The following is a 23,575-nucleotide window of genomic DNA, read 5'->3' as shown; positions in this document are numbered from 1 at the left end:
CATTCATAGGCACTCCATGCAACCGAATTATATGCTGCATAAATAAGCGGGCCAGGGTTTCAGTAGATGGTAATGTGGGGAGAGGTGCAAAGTGGGCTTGTTTTGAAAACCTATCCACCACCACCCATATCACCGAGTTGCCCCTGGAAGGAGGAAGATTTGTGATAAAATCCATGGACAAATGTGTCCATGGTCTATCCGGAATTGGCAAAGGCACCAACTCCCCGGCCGGCCGGACCTGAGAACTTTTAGAACGAGCGCACACTCCACATGCGGTCACAAACTTTTTAATATCTGTTACAATAGAGGGCTACCAGAAACCCCTCGCATTTGCCCCCCCGGGTAGCTGCAATTCCAGGGTGAGCACTCAACATAGAATCGTGAAATTCCTGCATAAGTCTGAGATGGAAATGTTCCGGTACAAACAATTTACCCGGGGGTTTACCACCCGGAGCCCGAGCCTGGGCCTCCAAAATCTCTCTCTGTAACTCAGATGAGATTTCGGCCACCACTACTCCTGGCTGAAGAATGGAGGAGGGAGGTTCTGGAGGGGACACCGAATCAAAGCTTCGGGATAAGGCATCAGCCTTGATGTTTTTAGATCCCGGGCGGAATGTGATGGTAAACTGAAATCGAGAAAAAAAAAAAGCGCCCACCGAGCCTGTCTGGGGGTCAGTCTGTTGGCAGACTCAATATAGGCCAAATTTTTGTGATCAGTGATGACTGTAATGGGATGAATAGCCCCCTCCAGAAAATGCCTCCATTCTTAAAAAGCCAACTTTACCGCCAACAACTCTCTATTGCCGACATCGTAATTTCTCTCGGCAGAGGAAAATGTTTGAGAGAAGAAAGCGCAAGGCCTCAGATTAGTAAGGGTAGGAGGGCCCTGAGACAAAACTGCCCCCACCCCTACTTCCGAGGCGTCAACCTCCACAATAAAAGGTCTTGACGGGTCGGGTTGTACCAATACAGGGGCTGAAGAAAAGCACTTTTTTAATGTCATGAAGGAATTTTTTGCAGCTACAGACCAATTTTTTACATCAGCTCCCTTGAGAGTGAGGTCCGTAAGAGGCTTTACCACCTGCGAGAAGCCCTTAATAAATTTCCTATAAAAGTTAGCAAAGCCTAAAAATCGCTGCAACCCTTTCAAGTCATGAGGCTGCACCCAATCTGAAACAGCCTGGACCTTCTTAGGATCCATGCGGAACCCCTCCCCTGACACAATCAACCCCAGAAAGGATACTTCTTGCATGAAAAATGAGCATTTTTCCAACTTGGCATACCAATGATTCTCCCTCAGTCTCAGGAGAACCATCCGCAAATGGAGCAAGTGAGATTGACTGTCCACCGAGTACACCAGAATGTCATCCAAATAGATGACCACAAAATCATCAATTAAATCAGAGAAAATTACATTAATAAAATTCTGAAAAACAGCAGGAGGAGCGTTGGTGAGACCAAAGGGCATAACCAAGTTTTCGAACAGCCCTTCAGTCGTCAGGAATGCTGTTTTCCATTCGTCCCCTTCCCGGACTCTTATAAGGTTGTATGCCCCACGTAAATCCAGTTTAGAGAACCACTTGGCCCCGGTGAGTTGGTTACATAGATCAGGAATTAGGGGGAGAGGGTATGTATTTTTCACAGTAATTTTGTATAATTCCCGAAAGTCGAGGCACGGCCGCAAACCAACATCTTTTTTCTTAACAAAAAAGAAGCCCGCCGCCATAGGTGAAACAGAAGGCCTAATATGCCCTTTGCGGAGACTCTCGGTAATGTACTCCTTCATGGCTAGACGTTCGGGCCTGGACAAATTGAACAGGCGAGCCTTGGGTAACTTGGCTCCAGGGACTAGATTAATGGCACAATCAAAGGGTCTATGTGGTGGTAGCGCCTCAGCCTCACTTTCAGAAAATATGTATTTTAGGTACTCCGGAATACCTTCCAGATCGACAGACGACACTGACACAGATTTTACTGGGGTGACTAGAGTTGTCAATTTACAACATAGACTGTTAGCCGTACAACCCCACTGAATGATCTCCCCCGTGACCCAGTCAATAGTAGGATTGTGACGTTGAAGCCAAGGCATACCCAGTACCAGTCCAGCCGGCAGATTATTTAGAAAAAAACACCTTACCTTTTCGCTGAAAGTGGGTTCCACTCACGTGGAAAAATTATCAGTCATGAAGCAAATTCTCTCCTGGGTGATAGGAGATGAATCAATTGCCACAATTTTAACAGGATCTTTTAACCTGACTGTCCCTATCTTATGAAAAGTCACAACTTTGGCATCGATCAGATTAATAGAAGAACCACAGTCAACAAAGGCGGTAGTCCCAACCGGACCGCCTGTAAGTTCCAGTTCCACCGGAAGCAGAATTTTAGTAAGTGAGGAAAAGGGTACCTGGGAGTCTGGGCAACCTCCTCGATTGTTACCCAGACTCAGTCGTTTTCCTGACGGCTTCACTGAGGAATGGCAAGAAGGACAGTTCCTTCTCCAATGTCCAGCGGATCCACAGTAAAAGCACAATTGGTTGTTTCTACGGCGTCTCCTCTCTTTTTCCTCCAATGACGTGGCACCAACCTCCATGGGCTCAAGACTAGATGCAGAGTCTCTCAGATTGGAGAATAAAGGGGTCTCCTGCAGCATGACCCTTCTTGCCTGCAGCCTACGGTCCATGCGGACAGCCTGGATCATAGCGTCCTCCAAAGAATCCGGTGGAGGATGAAGGGCTAGGGCATCTTTCAAACGTTCGGACAGGCCTCTACAGAACAAACCCCGGAGGGCAGCATCATCCCAGGAGACCTCCGCTGCCCAGCGTCTGAACTCAGAGCAGAACCATTCAGCAGAGTGCCTCCCCTGTGTCACACTCATCAACTTATCCTCTGCCAGACGCACTCTATCAGGCTCATCATAAATGTGCCCCAGAGCCTCAAAGAACAAATTCACAGACATACGTTCAGGATCAGAGGAAGAGAGAGAGAAAGCCCATGCCTGTGGAGCCCCCCCGAAGTAGGGAAATGACAACCCCCACCCTCTGGAACTCATCCCCGGAGGAGCGGGGCCTCAGAGAAAAAAAATCTTGCATCCTTCTCTGAACGACCTGAACTCCCTTTTATCCCCTGAGAAAGGGTCTGGCAATTTGACCGGAGATTCAGGGGATGCCAATGACACATCTCTATCCCCAGCACTAGGAGCCCCTGCAGCGACAGCCCCCTGCCCAGTATCCACCAACTGTTGCTGGGTATGGGCCTTCGTGTGCTGTTCCACATTAAGTTTGTGGAACATTTGGGTCAGGTGCTTGACCTGATCAGCCAAAGCTTGTATGGGATCCATGAGGATAACACACTTTTTTTTTTCTCTTCAGAGGAAAAAAAAAAATGGTTAGCTATAATGTCAGGAACACCGCACAACACTTGCTCACTGAGCCAGTGCGCGTGTCCTGAGTACAAAGACTGTACACAAAGATACCTGCGGAGCGGAGTCTCAGTGGTGACAATGCATACTCCAGGCTCACAGGACCTGAAGCACGTGACTGCTGGGGGCGTGGCCTCAGCTCCACAGAGCCAGGAGCTGCAGGGAAACTCCTAGAAAGGTAACTACAGGGCAATGTTACCAAGGGGCATAGACAGAGACAGAAACCAGATCAAAGCACAAGATAGCAATACAGTACCAAAGGGTTAGACAGAATGGATAGTCAGGACGTAGCAATAGATTAGAAAACCAGAACGGGCAATAGATGGTACAATAGGGACAAACTGTAACAGAGTAACGATAGCCAAGCCAGGAGGTCAGAACCAGAAAAGACAATAGTACCAAAACGAGAGACGGAGTACAGAGTGAGGGAACGTACCGGGTCATACACGGGAAGCAAACAAGGAACGCAGAATACATGCACACCAGGGGTCAGACACACCAGAACAACAGTATAGCTGACAGAGAACCCTGGTAATGAGTGAGTATAAATACTCCCAGATTCAGAAAGAGGCCATGAACACTTAACCCTGTGAGTGCAGGACAAGAACCCTCTTCAAGCCATGACACTTGGATGGTTAGAAAAAATAGTGGAATCCCCTCCAAAAAAAAGCATGGGGTCCCCCTATTTTTGTTAACCAGCCAAGGAAAAAGAAGACAGCTACTGCCTGGTATTCTCAGGCTGGCAAGGCCCATGGATTTTGGCCTTCACCAGCCTAAAAATAGCAGCCCGCAGCCGCCCCACAAATGGCACATCCAAAGATGCGCCAATTGTGGCACTTTACCTGGCTCTTCCCACTCACCCTGTAGTGATGGCAAGTGGGGTAATATTTGTGGGGTTGATATCACCTTTGTATTGTTAGGTGACATCAAACCCACGTATTAGTAATGGAGAAGCGTCTATAAGACTCCTATCCATTACTAATCCTATAGTTACATGGTAAATAAAGACACAGCCAAAATAAAGTCTTTTATTTGAAATAATGACACAGACTCCTTTAAGAGATCTTAATTAAACCATACTTACTGCATCGCCTATTCCACCGACGGTCTGCCGAGAAGATATGCATACTGTCCCACGACGAGTCCAGCTCTGCTACAGCTGGATGCCTTTGGCTGAATGGTGGATTATGCCACCATTTAGCCTGACATCCTGACACAACGGAGCTTGAAGATGATCACCGGAGATAACTCGGTCCCCGGCAGTCACAAGCAATGCAGTTCTCGCGGTCAGCTGATCGTGAGAACTTGGCTAGTGACCGGTGATAACCCCGCCCCCGCCGGTCACGTGCACGGCAGTTCTCTCGATAAGCTCAGCTCATAGCGAGAACTGCAGTGTATGTGTACTTCTTGTTGAAACAAAGTACACCTTTATTTAAATTAGTACATGTACACATGCGTAATAAGCTGCGTTCCCGTACTTAATACGCATGTGACTAGGAATATAATGCGGTTTTACCACATCTGATGATAGTGAATGGGTAATTTACTCAGCGGAGACGTAGCGTCTCTGCTACATTAATTGACATGCTGCGGTCTGGAAAGATGCGCCGCATGTCCCTCTCCGCAGGGAAACCGGAGGCGTCCATGCATGCATAGTCGACATGGGATTTCTTGAAATCCTATCCACTATGCAGTAACATCTGGCCGCTGTGGGTTTGACGCTGTGGATGTATTCAGCATGCAGCCCGCAGCGTTTCCTGACCGTGAGAACCATACCCTAAGCCCTTTTTTTTTTTTTTTTTCATTTTACGCTGAATCACTCCATTGCAGAGATATTCATATTGATTTCAATATGAGAAATTTCTACTTGTAGTGCAACTGGGCCTTTCTTCAGAGCACACACCCTCAGAGAAAACTATCACCTCTCGCAGATGCTGCTAACCACAGCAAAGCAGTAAGAAACTTCTCTGGGAATATGCGCTTTCACCCAAAATACAGGTAATCACAGCCGAGCAGCTTTTGAGACTACTAGACTGCTAGATCAGCTACCATCCTGAGATTGGCAGCGTCTTGGAGGGATAAAAGTGCACATCCACAGGGAAAACTTTGAAGAAACGCCCAGTTACCGTACATTACCAGCAAAGATTTCACATATTGTGCTACAAAAGTTTACATACCCTGGCAGAATTTTTGTTTTCTTGGCCTTTTTTTAGAGAATAGGAATGATTACACCAAAACTTCTTCTCCCCTCATGGTTATTGGTTGGTGAAGCTGTTTATTGTCAAGCTACTGTGTTTTCTCTTTTTAAAAAATAATAATAATAATAATAATAATAATGACAACCCAAAACATCCAAATGACTGTGATCAAAAGTTCACATACCCTGGTGTTTTTGGCCTGATAACATGCACAGAAGTTGACACAAATGGGTTTGAATGGCTACTAAAGGTAACATCCTCACCTGTGACCTGTTTGCTTGTAATCAGTGTGTGTGCATAAAAGCCAAGTGAGTTTCTGGGATCCAGACACACTCTTGCATATTTCATCCAGCCACTGACGTTTCTGGATCGTGAGTCATGGAGAAAGCAAAAGAATTGTCAATGGGTCTATGGGAAAAGGTAGTTGAAATGTATAAAATAGTTAGGGGACACAAAAAGATATTCAAAGAATTGATAATGCCAAGTCAGCAGCGTTAAAACTGTGATTAACAAATGGAAAATCAGGGGCTCTGTTAAAACAAAACCACGGTCAGGTAGACCAATAAAAGTTTCGTCCACAACTGCCAGGAAAATTGTTCGGGATGCGCAGAAAAACCCACAAATAACATCAGCCAGAAGAAAGCCATTACTGCGCAAATGCCACAAAGTATCTCATCTATAGTACGCAAAACAGCACAGAGACAAGCCTCAAAACTTCTGGAACAAGGTAATTTGGAGTGATGAGACCAAAATTGAACTTTTTGGCCACAGCCATAGACGTTACATTTGGAGAGAGGTCAATAAGGCCTATGATGAAAGGAACACCATTCATACTGTAAAGCATGGAGGTGGATCGCTGATGTTTTGGGGATGGGTGAGCTCTAAAGGTACAAGAAACTTGGTCAGAGTTGAAGGAAAGATGAATGCAGCACGTTATCAGCAAATACTGAAGGCAAATTTGCAGTCAGCTCGGAAGCTGAGCATGGGACGTACTTGGATGTTCAAACATGACAACTATCCAAAACAAGGCCATGTCGACCTGTCATTGGCTACAGCAGAACAAAGAGAAGGTTCTGGAGTGGCCATCTCAGTCTCCTGACCTCAGTATCATTGAGCCACTCTGGGGAGATCTCAAGCGCACAGTTCATGGTAAACAGCCCAGGAATTTACAGGAATTGGGGGCTATTTGCCAAGAAGCAGGTAGCTTTACCATCTGAGAAAATAAAGAAACTCATCCACAACTACCACAAAAGACTTCAAGCTGTCATGGATGTTAGAGGGGGCAATACACGGTATTAATGAATGGAGAATGTTGTCTTTTGATCAGGGTCATTTGGATGTTTTGGGTTGTCATTATTATTTAAAAAGAGAAAAAACAGTAGTTTGACAATAAATGGCTTCACCCAACCACTAACCATGAGTGGAGAATAAGTTGTGGTGTTAGCATTCATATTCTCTGAAAAAAGGCCAAGAAAGCAAAAATTCTGCCCCGGTATGTAAACTTTTGAGCACATATGCAAATCCTCTGCAATGGGGTGATGCAACGCAAAATACACTCACTGGCCACTTTATTAGGTACACCTGTCCAACTGTGTGTTAAGACTTAATTTCTAATCAGCCAATCACATGGCGGCAACTCAGTGCATTTAGGCATGTAGACATGGTCAAGACAATCTCCTGCAGTTCAAACCGAGCATCAGTATGGGGAAGAAAGGTGATTTGAGTGCCTTTGAACGTGGCATGATTGTTGGTGCCAGAAGGGCTGGTCTGAGAATTTCAGAAACTGCTGATCTACTGGGATTTTCACGCACAACCATCTCTAGGGTTTACAGAGAATGGTCCGAAAAAGAAAAAAAATCCAGTGAGCGGCAGTTCTGTGGCCGGAAATGCCATGTTGATGCCAGAGGTCAGAGGAGAATGGGCAGACTGGTTCGAGCTGATACAAAGGCAACAGTGACTCAAATTGCCACCCGTTACAACCAAGGTAGGCAGAATAGCATCTCTGAACGCACAGTGCACGAACTTTGAGGCAGATGGGCTACAGCAGCAGAAGACCACACTGGGTACCACTCCTCTCAGCTAAGAACAGGAAACTGAGGCTACAATTTGCACAAGCTCATCGAAATTGGACAGTAGAAGATTGGAAAAACGTTGCCTGGTCTGATGAGTCTCGATTTCTGCTGCGACATTCGGATGGTAGGGTCAGAATTTGGCGTAAACAACATGAAAGCATGGATCCATCCTGCCTTGTATCAACGGTTCAGGCTGGTGGTGGTGGTGTCATGGTGTGGGGAATTTTTTCTGGACACTCTTTGGGCCCCTTGGTACCAATTGAGCATCGTTGCAACGCCACAGCCTACCTGAGTATTGTTGCTGACCATGTCCATCCCTTTATGACCACAATGTACCCAACATCTGATGGCTACTTTCAGCAGGATAATGCGCCATGTCATAAAGCTCGAATCATCTCAGATTGGTTTCTTGAACATGACAATGAGTTTACTGTACTCAAATGGCCTCCTCAGTCACCAGATCTCAATCCAATAGAGCATCTTTGGGATGTGGTGGAACGGGAGATTCGCATCAGGGATGTGCAGCCGACAAATCTGCGCCAACTGTGTGATGCCATCATGTCAATATGGTCCAAAATCTCTGAGGAATGCTTCCAGCACCTTGTTGAATCTCTGCCACGAAGAATTGAGGCAGTTCTGAAGGCAAAAGGGGGTCCAACCCCTTACTAGCATGGTGTACCTAATAAAGTGGCCAGTGAGTGTAGAATGCATCAGCAGAATCATTGGCTCTCAGGAACGTTTCAAGGTATTTAACTCAATTTTTTTAGCAAGTGAATATAGCTGGTAACGCCTTTCTGTTCAGCAGGTGGTCAGGACTATGCCAATATGTTATATAATTAAATGATGGAAATACCTTTTTAATTAATCATCTGTCACATTGTCTGTTATCCACACTAACCCTCTTCTTATCATTGTATAGTAATTTATAAGACGAGTTTGCTACACCTCCAGCCAAGACAGATGACTATTTACCTTCCGGAAGTGCGAAAAATTTCTATGGACTACATAAATTTGCCAGTATTTAATACAAATGTTTTCAGTGAAGATGAAGATGATTTGCCAGGTATTTTTTTTTTTTTTTTTTAATCTTCATTAGGATGTTATTTACATTCTACATTAATCTGTTTTCTTGTCACCAATATTTGGATAAATTAATAGAAACTGATTGAAGCCATCCAGCCGTTGTAAAATTTCTCATAGTCAGCCCTGGCTAGAAAGAGGTATTCACTATTGTATGTGAGTTTGCAGCCTTTTACAACTACTATATAATTACAGGCTCACTATAATTGACAAAATCCAGCTAATATATTCTGAAGCCTACAAACATGGTAGGAAGAATTTTGGTGTGAAAACTAAAGTATTAGCTGAAACCATGAGATTTAAGCAGAGCTGGATAAGCCACAATAATTATACAGATTTTCAAAGGCTATTATGCTTATTTTGCAAGCAGTACTAGCCAGAAGATAGGCTGTTGTTGATAACTGTCAGGATCCTAACAGCACCGGTGTGCAGCCTCCGCTGAGCAGGGACTCACCCGCACTGTAGGGGGCCCGGGGTCAGGTACAGCCGGAAAGTACAGATGCACAGGACCTGTGGATGCTGAAGTTAGCAAGCAGTCACAGGACCTACGGTCACGTGACTGCAAGGGGGCGGGGCTTAGCGTCCTGATTTCGGACATGGCAGGACACTATACAAAAACTCAGAGTCGGGCAAAACGGAGGTCATACACAGTACGGGCAAGCGAGGTACAGGAGGGATATACAGATGGGAGGTCAGACAAAGCCAAAGGTCATACACAGTATGGGCAAGCGCCGTACAGGAGGGATATTCAGGAGGGAGGTCAGACAAAGCCAAGGATCATACACAGCTCAGGCAAAGCAGGTACAGAGTCAGCAAACCAGAGACGTAAACCGTAACAGAGCAGGCTCAGAATACCAGGCAGACGGACAATGATTGGCGTGACGCACGGACAGAGGAGGGTCGGGCACACTCAGATAGGAGTATAAGCGACAGGGAACGGCTCTCCCTGAAGCTATAAAAACCCTCCCCAGATCCACAGAGAGGCTCTCAGAGTTAACTCCTTCACCACCTACCCAAAACCCACCATGACAATAACAATAAGATAGTAGCACAAAAGAGTAAATCTATACAAAATAGAGTAAAAATAGGGAAGCGGGTCCTTATTTAGTTAGTACCGTATATACTTGAGTATAAGCCGACCCAAGTATTGGAGAAGCAGGAAGCTCATCTGCATATTTCCGGTGCATTCTGGGAAGAGGAGAAGAGTCGCCTTAAGCTGATCGATCGCTGGGACTTGCCGGGTCTCGCTGTTTGAGGACATCGCAAAACCAGGGATTGGAGAAGCAGGAAGCTCATCTGCATATTTCTGGTGCATTCTGGGAAGAGGAGAAGAGTTGCCTTAAGCTGATCGATCTCTGGGACTTGCCAAGTCTCGTTGTTTGAGGACATCGCAAAACCATGGATTGGAGAGGCAGGAAGCTCTTCTGCATATTGGCTTGAAAATTGGCTTCTACTCTGTGGGTTTTTTGCCTTCCCCAGGATCAACAATGCAGTACATCTGCACTAAAAATAGGCTGAACTATATGGACATAAGGTCTTCTTTCAGCCTTCAAAACTATGTTACTATGTTCAAAACTATGTTAAGTATAAGCTGAGGCACCTAATTGTGGCACGAAAAACTGCTGGGTAAGCTTATTGACTCGAGTATAAGCCTAGTATCCATTGTCCCTTCATCCCTATCGTGGTATGCATGGCTCCCCCGTCCCTGTCATTGTATGCATGGCTCCCTCGTCCCTGTCATTGTATGCATGGCTCCCTCGTCCCAGTCATTTGTATGCATGACTCTCCCGTCCCTGTCGTTGTATGCATGGCTCCCCTGTCCCTGTCATTGTATGCATGGCTCCCCTGTCCCTGTCATTGTATGCATGGCTCCCCCGACCCTGTCATTGTATGCATGGCTCCTTATCCCCTATTCTTGTATGTATGGCTCTTTATCCCTTGTCCTTGTATGCATGATTCCTGTTAAAAAAAAACATCCTATTTACCTGCTTGCGCGCCCATACTGGATAAGGATCCTGCAAAATCAGACTGTCCTCTCCCTGCTTTAAAAGGTTATCCTGTGTTAACTGTTAGTACTCCATATAGAGGCTGGTAAAATAACAAACTGAGCTTTTACTCACTCCCATAGTCCAGTGGTACCTTTCTGCCACTGTTCCAGTTTTTGTTGATTGGCCATAGCGGTGATTTCATGTTTACAAGTGTCCATAACCCCTGTGTCAACCACTGAGCTTACCGTCTCTACTAGTGATGAGCGAGTATACTCGTTGCTCGGGTTTCTCCGAGTATTTTGGCGTGCTCGGAGATTTAGTTTCTGTCGATGCAGCTGCATGATTTGTGGCTGCTGAATACATGTGAGGAATGCCTGTTTGTAAGGAAATTCCCACGTGTATTCAGGCTGTCCAGCAGCCGTAAATCATGCAGCTGAGGCGATCAAAACTAAATCTCCGAGCACGCCAAAATACTCGGAGGACACCCGACCAAGCTTGGGAAAACCTGAGCAACGAGTATACGCACTCATCACTAGTCTCTACCGATTGAAGCCACACGAGCTGCTGAGCCCAGTGATTTGCTGCAGTGCTCTGCACCATAATGTCACCTCTGCAACCAATTAAGTGCAGGCAAAGAGGCCATGGAGAATGAGTACAAGCTCTGTTTATTACTTTACAGGCTGAGGCTGGTTTCACACTTGCGTTTTTTTTCGCGGTATTTTAGCGCTAAATAGCGCATGCGTTTTTTTTCCTATACTTTGCATGGGATGCGCTTATATGCGCATACACATGCGTTTGTACGCGTTTTTCCGCGCATGCGTTTTTTTGCGGTATGCGCTCGGGCGCACAAAATGCATCCTGTTGCATTTTTTGGGCGTCCGACTTGCCTCAAAAAAACGCATGCGCGCGCAATGCGTTTTTTTACAGCAAGACACCCATTATAAGTCTATGGGTGCGCATATGTGCGCATTGGCATGCTTATGTATGCGTTTTTTTGCGCATGCGTTTTTTTTTTACCATTAGTTGGACAATGGAATTTAGGGGTTTGGGTTAGAGTTAGGGTTAGTTAAGGGGGTTTAGGGCTAGGGTTAGGGTTAGCTAGGGGTTAGGGTTAGTATGGTTTGGTTAAGGGTTAGGGTCAGGGTTAGGGTTAGTATGGTTTGGTTAAGGGTTAGGGTCAGGGTTAGGGTCAGGGTCAGGGTTGGGTTAGGGTTAGTAAAGTCATGGTTTGGGTTAGTGTGAGGGGCCACCTAATGTTGGAAAAAACCGCAAACGCGGTAAAAACGCATTCAAACGCATAAAAACGCTGCGTTTTTTTCATGCATGCTCATAAAAATGATTGAAAAAAACGCAGCATTTGTATGCTTTTGTATGCGTTTTTTCAGTGTGTTTTCTTTCGGGAAAAACGCGCTGCAAAAAAAAGCAAGTGTGAAATTAGCCTAAGAGACTTAATAAAATATAAAATTGGACAACACTTTTAGGCTGGTTTCACACTTGCGTTAAAAAACGCATGCGCTTTTTTTCCCTATATTTTGCATGGGATGCGCTTATGTGCGCATACACATGCGTTTGTATGCGTTTTTATGCGCATGCGTTTTTTTGTGGCTTGCGCTCGGGCGCACAAAACGCATCTTATTGCATTTTTTTGGGCGTCCGACTTGCCTCAAAAAAACGCATGCGCGCGCAATGCGTTTTTTTACAGCAAGACACCCATTATAAGTCTATGGGTGCGCATATGTGCACATTGGCATGCTCATGTATGCGTTTTTTTGCGCATGCGTTTTTTTGTTGACCATTGGTTAGACAATGGAAATTAGGGGTTTGGGTTAGAGTTAGGATTAGTTAAGGGGGGTTAGGGTTAGTATGGTTTGGTTAAGGGTTAGGGTTTAGGGTTAGTTAGGGTTAGTATGGTTTGGTTAAGGGTTAGGGTATGGTTTGGTTAAGGGTTAGGGTTAGTAAAGTCATGGTTTGGGTTAGTGTGAGGGGCCAACTAATGTTGGAAAAAAATGCAAACGCGGTAAAAACGCACTAAAAACGCATACAAACACATAAAAACGCTGCGGTTTTTTCATGCATGCTCATAAAAATGCTTGAAAAAAACGCAGCATTTGTATGCGTTTGTATGCGTTTTTTCCATGCGTTTTTTTGCGGGAAAAACGCTGCAAAACAAAGCAAGTGTGAAAGTAGCAAATAGTACGTTTTGTTTTGCTCTTGGGTAACATCATACCCACTTCAACTAACAAACTACTGTATATACTGCAAATATTATGAACAGAGAACTTTGTAAGGTTGTGCATGGGAGAAAAACTACCTACACTTAAAGGCTGTGTGCACACGGTGTATTTTTGCAGTTTTTTTTATGTTCGAAAATTGGTCCAAAATGCTATGGAATCCTTATGCTAGCTAATTGAATGATAATCCTGAAGTGCTATGCACATGATCAGTAATTTTCATTGAGTATTTGCAGTGCATTTTTTTCTTCAGCATGTCAATTTTGTGCAGATTTTTATCATTTTTCACCCGTTGACTTCAGTTGAGTCAGTCAAATCCGCAGCAAAAAGGCAGGTATAAAAAGGTTTGTGGATTTGCTTAGTTTTTGCTTGCTTTTTTAAGGGCTTCCTGTGATGTTTCCCACACTGTAATCTGTGTGACAGTGTGGGAAACACCGGCGCGGCTGTTATGATCAGCGGTAATGTTACCATGGTGGATCGTTGCCACCGTCATAGCGCTGCGGGATGTGGAGACATGGGGGTCAGTGGTTGCTCTCATCCACTGGCCCGGCTGTCTTTAGAAAGACTGCATGGACCAGGGCTTCTACCACTGAATGTCTGCTCTCTCTCCTGTGGGCAAAACACTACTCAGACAACACAGAGTGAAGGTAAAACAGTGTGGCAATAATTTATTGAACCACCAACACACAATAGTTTACAGAAGAGTCAAAGCAAATACCCAAGATGGTGCAAATTTCAGAGTCTTACCCTTCCACTGACTCGCCGGGATTAAAGCTGTTTCCAGTGTCAAATAGCCCCACCAGTGGCTCCCCGCTTTTGGCAGGCCCCCACAGCGAGGAGGTAACAACAAGCTTAGGAAGCTAACCAAGAGCAGTGAGTAAAGTGGCCAGGTGACCCGATTGTCCCAACCTGGATTCTTTAACATGTCTCTAGGGTTTCAGTGATGTCAATGAAGCAGTCCTGTATTCTTCCAGCTGTGGCCGTGATCCCCTAAGCTCTTATCCTGTAGAAGAGTCACACTGACCTGAAGAAAGAGTCTCTTTATATGGTTCATAACTTCATATCAGTGACTGCTCTCAAAGTCATCAGGATCGTCGTGTAACATTGCGGACTATTATCTTCTCTGCGAACAGGTGAGGAATATTTTGTTGTTTATTATTTTAATTCTCTTACAGGGGGACTATGGCTTTACTTGAATGGGTGATGACGTCAGTATGGTTTAATTTAGATTCAATAAAGGAGTCTGTGTAATTATTTCAAATAAAGGACTTTATTCTGGGTATTTTTTTATAATATCACTATAGGGTTAGTAATGGTGGCATCTTATAGATGCCTCTCCATTACTAACCTCTGGGCTTGATGTCAAATTACAATACAAAAGTGACCTCAACCCCCCCACTATCACCCCACTTGCCACTGCATCATCTTATGAATGCGCCATTTCTAGAACTACTGAGAGCTGAAATTTTTAGCCTGGGAGGTGGCCAATATCCATGGCCCCTTCCTAGGCTATTAATATAAGTCCGCAGCTGTCTGCCTAGCCTTTGCTGGTTAGATTCTATAGGGAGACCCTATGTCATTTTTTGGGTGGTCCCACTGTAACGTAGCTAGTAAAGGCTTAGCAAACAGCTGTGAGCTGATATTAATAGCCTTGCAACTGTTATGGCTATTGGCTCCTTCCCAGAATATTAACATTAGTTCTCAGCCATAGGCTTTCCTTCTGCTGGTTATGAAAATTATGCAGGATCCCAGAGAATTTTTTTTTTTTCATTTTTTGTAAAACTTCACAGCTGCTGCTTGGTTACAGCCTATTTAGGTTCATTCTGTTAATGCTACTACATAGGCTGTTGTGTGTGTTTATTTAACCCTTTACTTACTAGTTTACTAATGAGAATGTCTGTCTGACACCTCCTCATTACTAACCCTTGGGCTTAGTGTCAGCGACAGCTGCTGACACCCAGCCTTAATCACATTACCTTGATGCTACTGCATCAGAATGAAAAATAAGATGTTGAACCAAGAAATTACATCACAAACCTTTTTTTAAATATCTGAATTTAGCTCAAAAAAGCCTTCATTGCTGTACAAAAATGCATGCAAGAAATGCATACAAAACAGCTGCAAAAGCGCACCAGAAATGCAGCAAAATGTGTTTTTGCTGCCAAGAGATGCAGAAACCTTGCAAATATTTCTGCAAGCACTCACCGTGTGCGCATACCCTAAATGACTGTTCCTTTTTCTACCCTATACAATCAAATGGTTGAAAAAAAAAATGTAACAGGACAACATATATTAAAAGGAAACAGCCTACGTTTGAGCAAATATCCAAATATCTGGAGCACGTTTGGATGGATACCCAGAGTCTTAGAAACTGAACACTAGTGTGGTGTTTGCCTCCTTTTTGAAATTGACTATCCCTTCTTATATAATATGTTCTAAATGTCTGCACTCATACCCATCTGGGGCACGGAGAAATATTTATAATAGTATTTTCTCTCTTCATTCTACAGTATTTATATCTATTACTGCCACTCAGTGGTCAACTTATTATATTTAAGTTAAAATAATTGCTTATTTATTTAATTATTTTTTTTTCAAATTTTTATTTTTTCCCTCTCTTACAGTAACTGGAACTTCTGGGGCACCTGAAAATAATCCACCTTGCACTGTGAACATCCCCATTGCACCTATCCATAGCTCTGCCCAAGCTATGTCACCAACTCAAAGCATTGGCTTAGTTCAGTCATTATTAGCGAATCAAAATGTACAACTAGATAATTTGGCCAATCAAATGGTAGCCCCAGCACCACAAGATCATTCAACTGAAAATACTGTTCCGTATCCTGCACAGAATCGATATTCTATTCCAGGGCAAGTAATATTTGGTGGAGTTGAAATGAGCCACGTGTTGCAACCTGTCCAGCATCCTTTGCCTCACCCGCCTCAAAATGCAGTAAAGATGACCATGGAGCACACTGAACAAAACCATGACCTTCCCCAAAATTCAAAACCTATACGTTCAATTCCCCAGTTTGTAGAAGCAGATGCTGTTGTTTTCACCACTGTTCAAGAAATGCAGTTGAACAAACTCAATCCTCCCCCACCATATCCAGGAACAATCCCAGCTCCTCCAACGTCAGCAGCACCTCCACCACCAATTCCACTGCCTCCTGTAGATCTCTGTCTGAAAAAGGGAGATTTTTCCTTGTTCTCTAGTGCGCACTATCAGACTCCACTAGGTTATGAAAGAATAACAACATTTGATAGCAGTGGCAATGTGGAAGAGGTGTGCAGACCACGAACACGAATACTGTGCACTCAAAATACTTATACTCTTCCTGGCCCAGGAAGCTCTGCAACACTAAGAGTTTCTGCAACAGAAAAGATGATTAAACAACCTTGTTCTAGTGCCACACTGAATAGGCTGACTGTTCCCCGGTATTCTATACCCCCTGGAGATCCACCACCATATCCTGAGATTGTTGCACAGCTTGCTCAAAGCAGGGGTGCAGCTCAAAGAATAGATAGCAGTCTCATTCATGCTACTCTACGGAGAAATAGTCGTGAAGCTACTCTTAAAATGGCTCAGATGACTGATAACCAGAGGGCAACACTACAACATCTACCCAAATCAAAGAGCAATGTTGTGACTGGACAGTACCAACAAAGGACACCAACAGCATTGTACACATGCAGCCAGTGTAGCAGTAGCACTGGAGTTATCAGCAGTAGCATCAGTAATAATAATAGTAATATAAGCACTAGCACTATTGGTGCCGGAAGTATTCGCCCTGACCTCTCCTCAGCCTGTAGTCCTCAACAGAGTACTGTTATAGTTCATTCTGCCAGCACGACTCCTTTAGCTTCTCAGTCATCTTATAACCTTTTAAGTCCTGCTGAAAGTTGCAGAGACAGGACAGACTATATAAACTCTGCCTTTACAGAAGATGAATCGGTTTCTCAACATTGCCAAGCAGAAAAGCCTGTCATGCATATTAACCTGGCTGAGGCAGGGCTAACAATAAAACGCCCCCCACCATACCAGTGGGACCCAATGGTAAGTGAGGATGTATGGATTCCACAGGAAAGGACAGCTCCCAACACATTGCCAATTCCCAAAAGGCCTCCTCCCTTAATATTAGGACAAGGTCAACATCACGATATGTCACGTGTGCCATTTATTTCTCTTAAGTCGACCACAAGCCCCATTTCAACATTCCAATCAACCTTTGGTGTTGGTATACCTTTTACTGGAAGTTTTAATATACCACCTCCTCTTCAACAAGTACAAAAACCTTGCTCCCCGAAAGAGGCTCTAGCTCCAACACAGTTTGTTCAACAGGAGCCTGCTATACTAGTACAACCAGCATATCCACCCAATTTGCCTTGTTGTCCCTTGCCACCCATGTATCCAGGAAGAAGTAATTGCAATGACTTGCAACTTCCTGCAATAGCTTTGCATCCATGGAACACATACAGTACATGTCCCCCTGTTCCAAGCTCACAGGTTGCTCTTCCACCAAAACCTATTTTGTTGCCAGAAAAACCTGTCTTTGCGCCTCCTCAGCCTGAGCTTCAAAGTACTGTGGGTACAGAGGTAATGGTGGAAACTGCTGAAAATTTCCAAGAAGTCCTTTCCTTGACTGAGAGCCCAATATCCCAGAGAACAGACAAATTTGCTAAGAAAACTCGAAAGCATTTGGATAGCAGGGCAGAAGAAGGAAACGTTCAGGCTATTACTGAGGGCAAGGTGAAAAAAGAAGCAAGAACTTTGGGTGACTTTAATTCTCTCATATCTAGCCCCCGACTTGGAAGAGAAAAAAAGAAGGTCAAAAGTCAGAAGGATCAGCTAAAGTCCAAGAAGCTAAATAAGACAAATGAATTTCAAGATAGTTCAGAAAGTGAACCGGAGCTCTTCATTAGTGGAGATGAGCTGATGAATCAGAGCCAGAGCAATAAAAAGGGTTGGAAAACAAAGCGGAACCTTAGAACAGCTAGTGACTTAGATGAATTTAAGTGTCGAAAAGCAAATGACAAGGATGATGGCAGATTGGGAAGTCAAGGATTTGTATATGTAATGGCCAACAAGCAGCCGCTTTGGAATGAGGCAACACAGGTCTATCAGTTGGACTTTGGAGGTCGGGTTACTCAGGAATCTGCCAAAAATTTCCAAATAGAGCTGGAAGGTAGACAGGTATGGAAAATATGTTTTTCAATATGTAAGAAGACTTTCGTAAACTAAGTATTTACAAACTAAACAGTTATGTATATTTAAACATTCACATCCATTTTATTGCAGGAATGCTTCAAAAAATGTAAAACTAAAACAACTTTAAAAATTGCCTTGATTTAATAGAAAAATACTTTTTTGGTCAACAAAGTCCAGCTAACCCTTATAGAGTAGTAGTGTAAACAGCGGAAAAAGATGTGCAGAGACCAGTGATGTGACTTGCAGGGGCGGCACGGCACTGGTCTATGCACACTGAATATTCTGACAACACTCTTGTTACTGCTGATATGAGCTGACAACAGAGAGTGTCATTATGCACATCACACAGTGTACAGCGCGCAAGAACTAGAGTCAGTGATACGTTTCCTTTCGGGGAGGGAGCAGAAGTGTTGGCAGTGATTGCAGCCTCTGCCCCCTGATGACGCTTCTTTTGATTGTTCCAGCATGCAGTGGGATTCTCAAACAAAGCGTCATCAGAAAAAACTGAACAAAAAAGTAAAGCAGTTAGATAGTGTAGTTAGGGAAGTATAGGAAAACTTTTATTCAAATATATTAGAAAATAGTTTATATTATGGCACTAAATAGATAGTGGTTTAGGATTAAAGTTACTTTGGACTTCAAACAACACCTTTTTAAATATTTTAGTAGTGACAGCTGGGGAGAGGGACTGGAGGAGATGAGAGGTAATAGTGTCACTGGGACAGGAAGTGGGGTGAGAAGAAGCAAGGAGCCTAATTCCTTCTTGCATTACTGGTTCAAAGATAGAAGGTGAACTTGATGAAGACAGTGTGGGAAGTGGACTGTACAATTTGAGGATTTGGAGTAAATTTACTGTCATATATGGTCAATTTTTTCTTTGAAATAAATGGCCTGATTGTCAGTACTAAAAATGGTGATAGCAACCTGCACTTTAGAACTAAGGTGTCAGTTGTTTAGGATTGTTGGACAGTGAGATGATGAGGCTGGTGAAGTAGGCTGTCTGATAAGATGAAGGTCAGAGTTATATGTTTTGAGTATAACCTTAAAATGGATGAAGTCGTCAGCCAGGAGTGATTTTCTCCACATAATCCAAGCACCCATAGAGCACTGCTGGAGAAAATATGTTTGCTGCGTAGCTAGAGTGACTGTCATCTGTGCCAGGTTTCTTTATGTGTAGGATTCATATAGAGCAATTTCCAGTCTTCTACTATAATGGATTACAGCTAAGTCAGGACGGAGAGGGAGGTGATTGAGGCCAATGATGACTGTATATTCTTGATAAGTTTCTGGGTAAAGATGGCACAGAAATTTCTGTACGTGTGGTTTTTAAGGAATGTTACTCATAGGATGACAAATCTTGACAAAGAAGGTTATGGTCAGACAGTGAGAGAGGGGAGTAAGTAAAATAATACACTGATGAGAGAACGGAGAAGAGCAGGTTGAGTGTATTTCTGTCTTCATGTATAGGAGAGCTAGTAAGCTGTGAAAAGCGTAGAGAGGAGGTTACAGGTAGAAGATTACCATCCTGTTCAATGCTATGGTTGTTTAGGCACAAAGTATATTTTAGGACAATTTTCCATGTTTAGTGTGCCTGTAAGCGGTTAGCTGATAGCTGTAGTATTTTGCCAGTTCACAAGTGCACGTGACGGCTGCTGTTCTGGTCTTAGTGGCTTGTGCCACCTACGGTAGTGGTTGCAGTGATCACATGTACTTTCAACATACCATCACCGCTACAGCATGTCAACAAAGACCGGAGCAGCATTACTGAATCTGGTATTGATGAGCATTGCTATGTTGGTTATTTTTTACAGTTGCAACCCTATTTACATAATAGCTCATCTTGCAAAATGTCATGTCATAAATTGGCTTTCTTCTTCTTTCCTTGACAGGTAATGCAATTTGGAAGGATTGATGGCAATGCCTACATTTTAGACTTTCAATATCCCTTTTCAGCTGTCCAAGCCTTTGCTGTTGCTCTGGCTAATGTGACTCAGCGTCTCAAATGAGCCTAAACTACAGCATGGGAACATTTCAACAACTGTGGATAAAGCAGCATTTCAATAGTATAGATAGCGCAAATAGGACAGGAAAAAACAAAGCTAAACTAATTTCAACTGGAAAGATCTATAAATTCCTATGAAGGCACTCTTGTTGTTTTCCTTATTTTTTACATGCAATATTGCTGATTGAACAAGAGCCATTAAGTGTCCTGATGGGAGTGTAACTGTTAACGGGTCTGTTGTGTTTGGGTCAATAGATGTTAGAATATTACATTGACAAACTGCCTTATTTATAATATTTTTTTTAAAACTGTAAGCGATGTGATCATTGACCTGTTTTTTTCCATTTTGTAGAATCACAAACAAAAAAAGCATCTAAAAATATTTTTCAATACTTGAATGCATTTAAAATGGGTTGTAGGTACTGAGGGTTGGATACATTTGTTTAGCAAGTATTTCTTCAAGCCTGTCCATGTGTGCAGATTGGTTTTTAGCTTGATTTTAAGAGAATCTCTACAAACCCTTAAAACTTTTGATGTTTTTTTTATTTTTAGGGTAAATTTGTTCTTAAATCTAATCCACTCTATTGTTGTAAAAAACAAGCATTTACATAGTCTGCTCTGCTCAGTTATTCCAAGTGTAGAAATTAACATATTATTGTTGAAATCACTATTGTAATAGCCTTCTGGCATCTCAGAATTGGGCTAAATTGACTCTAAAAAGTGAAAATTCCTAATGCGTACCCTTGATGGTAACATATTGTTGTCTCATGACCAGGTGATACCTGCCACAGTGACATTTTGTACATAGTAACTGTGTGCCTTCCAAAAATAACATTGCATTCAAAAAACAATGTTAGTAACTGGGGCCCAAGTAAGTTTGGTAATCGGACAGGTTGCCCTTACGAGTTGACCTAGCCCTTTTACCTCCTTCTTATAAAAGACGCCACTTAAAGACTTACTCCATCCATAAAATACTCCTTAGGTGTTTTCCTCTTGAACACTCACCTGTTTGAAGAATAATGTATCAGTGATCCCTATTTGCCAAGCAAAGGGGTATTCTAATGTTAAGATGCAGTCAGAAGACATTATTTAGGGAGAGGGGTAGTTGGCATCCAGAACATGCAGTTAAGCAGATCCAGTTGAAGAGAGAGGTCTGCATATGTTCAACAACCATTGGAATCAGTGGACGTTACAGGAACGTACTAGTATGGAGCAGCATATCAGAATTTCAAATGAAGAAGTGTTGTTAACATTTCTGTTCTTTTATTTTCGACCGATACGATCTGATACAGATAAAAGGGCAGTGTACGTGTTGTCCACATTTCTGCCAATTACTTAATTTTTATGTTTAATCAATTTGCTGTACTGTTGATACAAATGATTTCCTGTATGTTTTGTATCAAATATTCCTCTTATTTATGGTTTGCACATTCTGCTCTAAACATTGTAGCATTGTATAATTTATTTATTTCCCAATTTCTAGTTTATAACATAGGGGCAGTATTAGATTTAGATTTTATCTTCTATCTAAATTTCTCAGCTCGAATAAGTAAAAAAAATGTCTGTTTGATGTTAAACTGGTACTGCTAGTGGCGTCTTACTTTGGTTTACACCAAATTCGTAAGGCTTCACAGTAGTAATGTGGATAACTGAAGGGCATTTACTGCATTACTGAAATGATTCACAACTGCACTGCCCCACTGTTACTTAAGTAACTTCGCGGTCAACTAAATATTACCTTCTTTTTCACTTGATCACTTAAAACTGTAGTTAACAAAAAAATTCTGCTCAACCATGTATTCTTTATATTGGTTGCTAAGTCAGATGGTGGCAACTTATATGGCCATCATTCCAGCTCACACATGGGTTTATCTGTCCCTGAACCGGCAAGTCTGCTGTCGTTTGCAGCACTGTTTCCATCATTATGATTTGATATTCATGCTCTAGAAAAGCCAGCTGACAAATTTGTCATGTTTGTGCTCCTGGCCTAAATGTTAACCATCAGCTAAAAACAAAGAAAACTTTATACAATTTTACCACCTAAAACAAGAAGGCAACTGAAGAATGTATGTGTTAAGCTGCACTTCTGACACTTTCCTTTAAAAATACCAATCTGCGGCTGCGCTTTTTATATAAGAATGGACAGCCCCAGAATAGTGATTTTTCTAAATATTGCCTGTTAACAAAAGTGCTCAGTAGCAACCCTAAAGCCCTTTGGATAGAACTTCTATGTTGTGGGATCCTGGCATACAGATCGGGATCCCACAACCCTCTGCAGCCCTCCCATAGTGAAAGAGCACAATCTTTGCCTTTTACCTTGCTGAGATGTAACTGATCAGTAACCTCTTTAATGATGCTACGGATGAGTAACAGCTTAGAAAGGAATGCAGCATTAGGGTGCGGAGGCATTAGGATTAATTCTCATCACAATACTTGGTGATATTCTGAAAAATCACCAACCTGGTGCAGCTCTACATAGTGATAGCTGGTCTTTAAGGAATCTAATCTACAGCGTGTGTAGCTTAATAAGGATCAAAGGGTTTCTAATCACTTTAGCCACCTAAATGATCCTTTTTATTTTCCAGTTAAGTAATGCATCTTCATGTAGCACATAAGACTTTTTGATAGTATTCACATTGATTAGAATGAAATATAAGGAAAGTGAAAATATGTCATTGGAAATGTCTAATGATGAAATATATAATCCTTTCATAGTTATAGGGTTAAGTGTTTGGTTACTATGGCCCTATGGAAATATTCTTCCCTATAATTATTCCTATGATAGAGATGGATAGTATCTCTGTTAGATCCCATGTAAAGGTGTGAGGTCCATCAATGAGACGTTCTATGAGATGCCCATTTCCAAAACATCAAGCCACTTTGATTAAATATGCTTGTCTACTTAGTATTGGTGTATATATATCTATATGTGTGTGTGTGTGCGTGCACGCGAGCACATGTGTGTTTATATATATATATATATATATATATATATATATATGTATATATATAAATTTGTGTGTGTATATGAATATATAAAATATACAGTGCTGTGCAAATTAATTGTGCAAAGCATTTCATTTAAGTAAAATCGTAAGTTGGTTACCAGTCAGTGATTCAAACCAGTTTTTTTAACTGCTTTGAACAGGTGTGAGTGCCTGTTCAAAGCAGTTAAAACTGGTTTGAATCACTGACTGGTAACCAACTTACGATTTTACTTAAAAAAAATGCTTTGTCCCAATTAATTTGCACATCCCAGTATATATATACCCATACACACAAGAGGTTCTAAGAGGACAGGGTGCCTACTACTATTTCCAGAGCAGGTGGACACTCATATATTGTCCTTGTGCAGGGGAGATATGTCTGTGTATGTA

General features: G+C 42.7%; 1 protein-coding gene across 12 annotated transcripts in view; it reads left to right on the top strand.

The window, feature by feature from the left end:
* Positions 1-22,945, top strand: part of TULP4 (TUB like protein 4) — a 1,043,161-nt gene extending 1,020,216 nt beyond the window's left edge. For 11 of the 12 annotated variants that reach the window (XM_073560996.1, XM_073560990.1, XM_073560994.1 and 8 more), the window contains 3 exons: positions 8,608-8,751; positions 15,612-18,181; positions 20,086-22,945. In XM_073560996.1, the coding sequence (XP_073417097.1) occupies positions 8,608-8,751; positions 15,612-18,181; positions 20,086-20,202 (2,831 nt within the window). In that variant the 3' untranslated portion in view covers positions 20,203-22,945. The remainder of the gene's footprint in view (positions 1-8,607; positions 8,752-15,611; positions 18,182-20,085) is intronic. The other variant, XM_073561000.1, reaches the window with a different exon arrangement.
* Positions 22,946-23,575: the final 630 nt, after the last annotated feature.

This window comes from Dendrobates tinctorius, unplaced genomic scaffold (genome assembly GCF_039654945.1).
Source record: "Dendrobates tinctorius isolate UK_male_01 unplaced genomic scaffold, ASM3965494v1 ptg000310l, whole genome shotgun sequence".
NCBI lineage: Eukaryota > Metazoa > Chordata > Amphibia > Anura > Dendrobatidae > Dendrobates > Dendrobates tinctorius.
The sequence above is the reverse complement of the archived record's forward strand: the minus strand, read 5'-3'. Positions and strand labels throughout refer to the sequence as shown.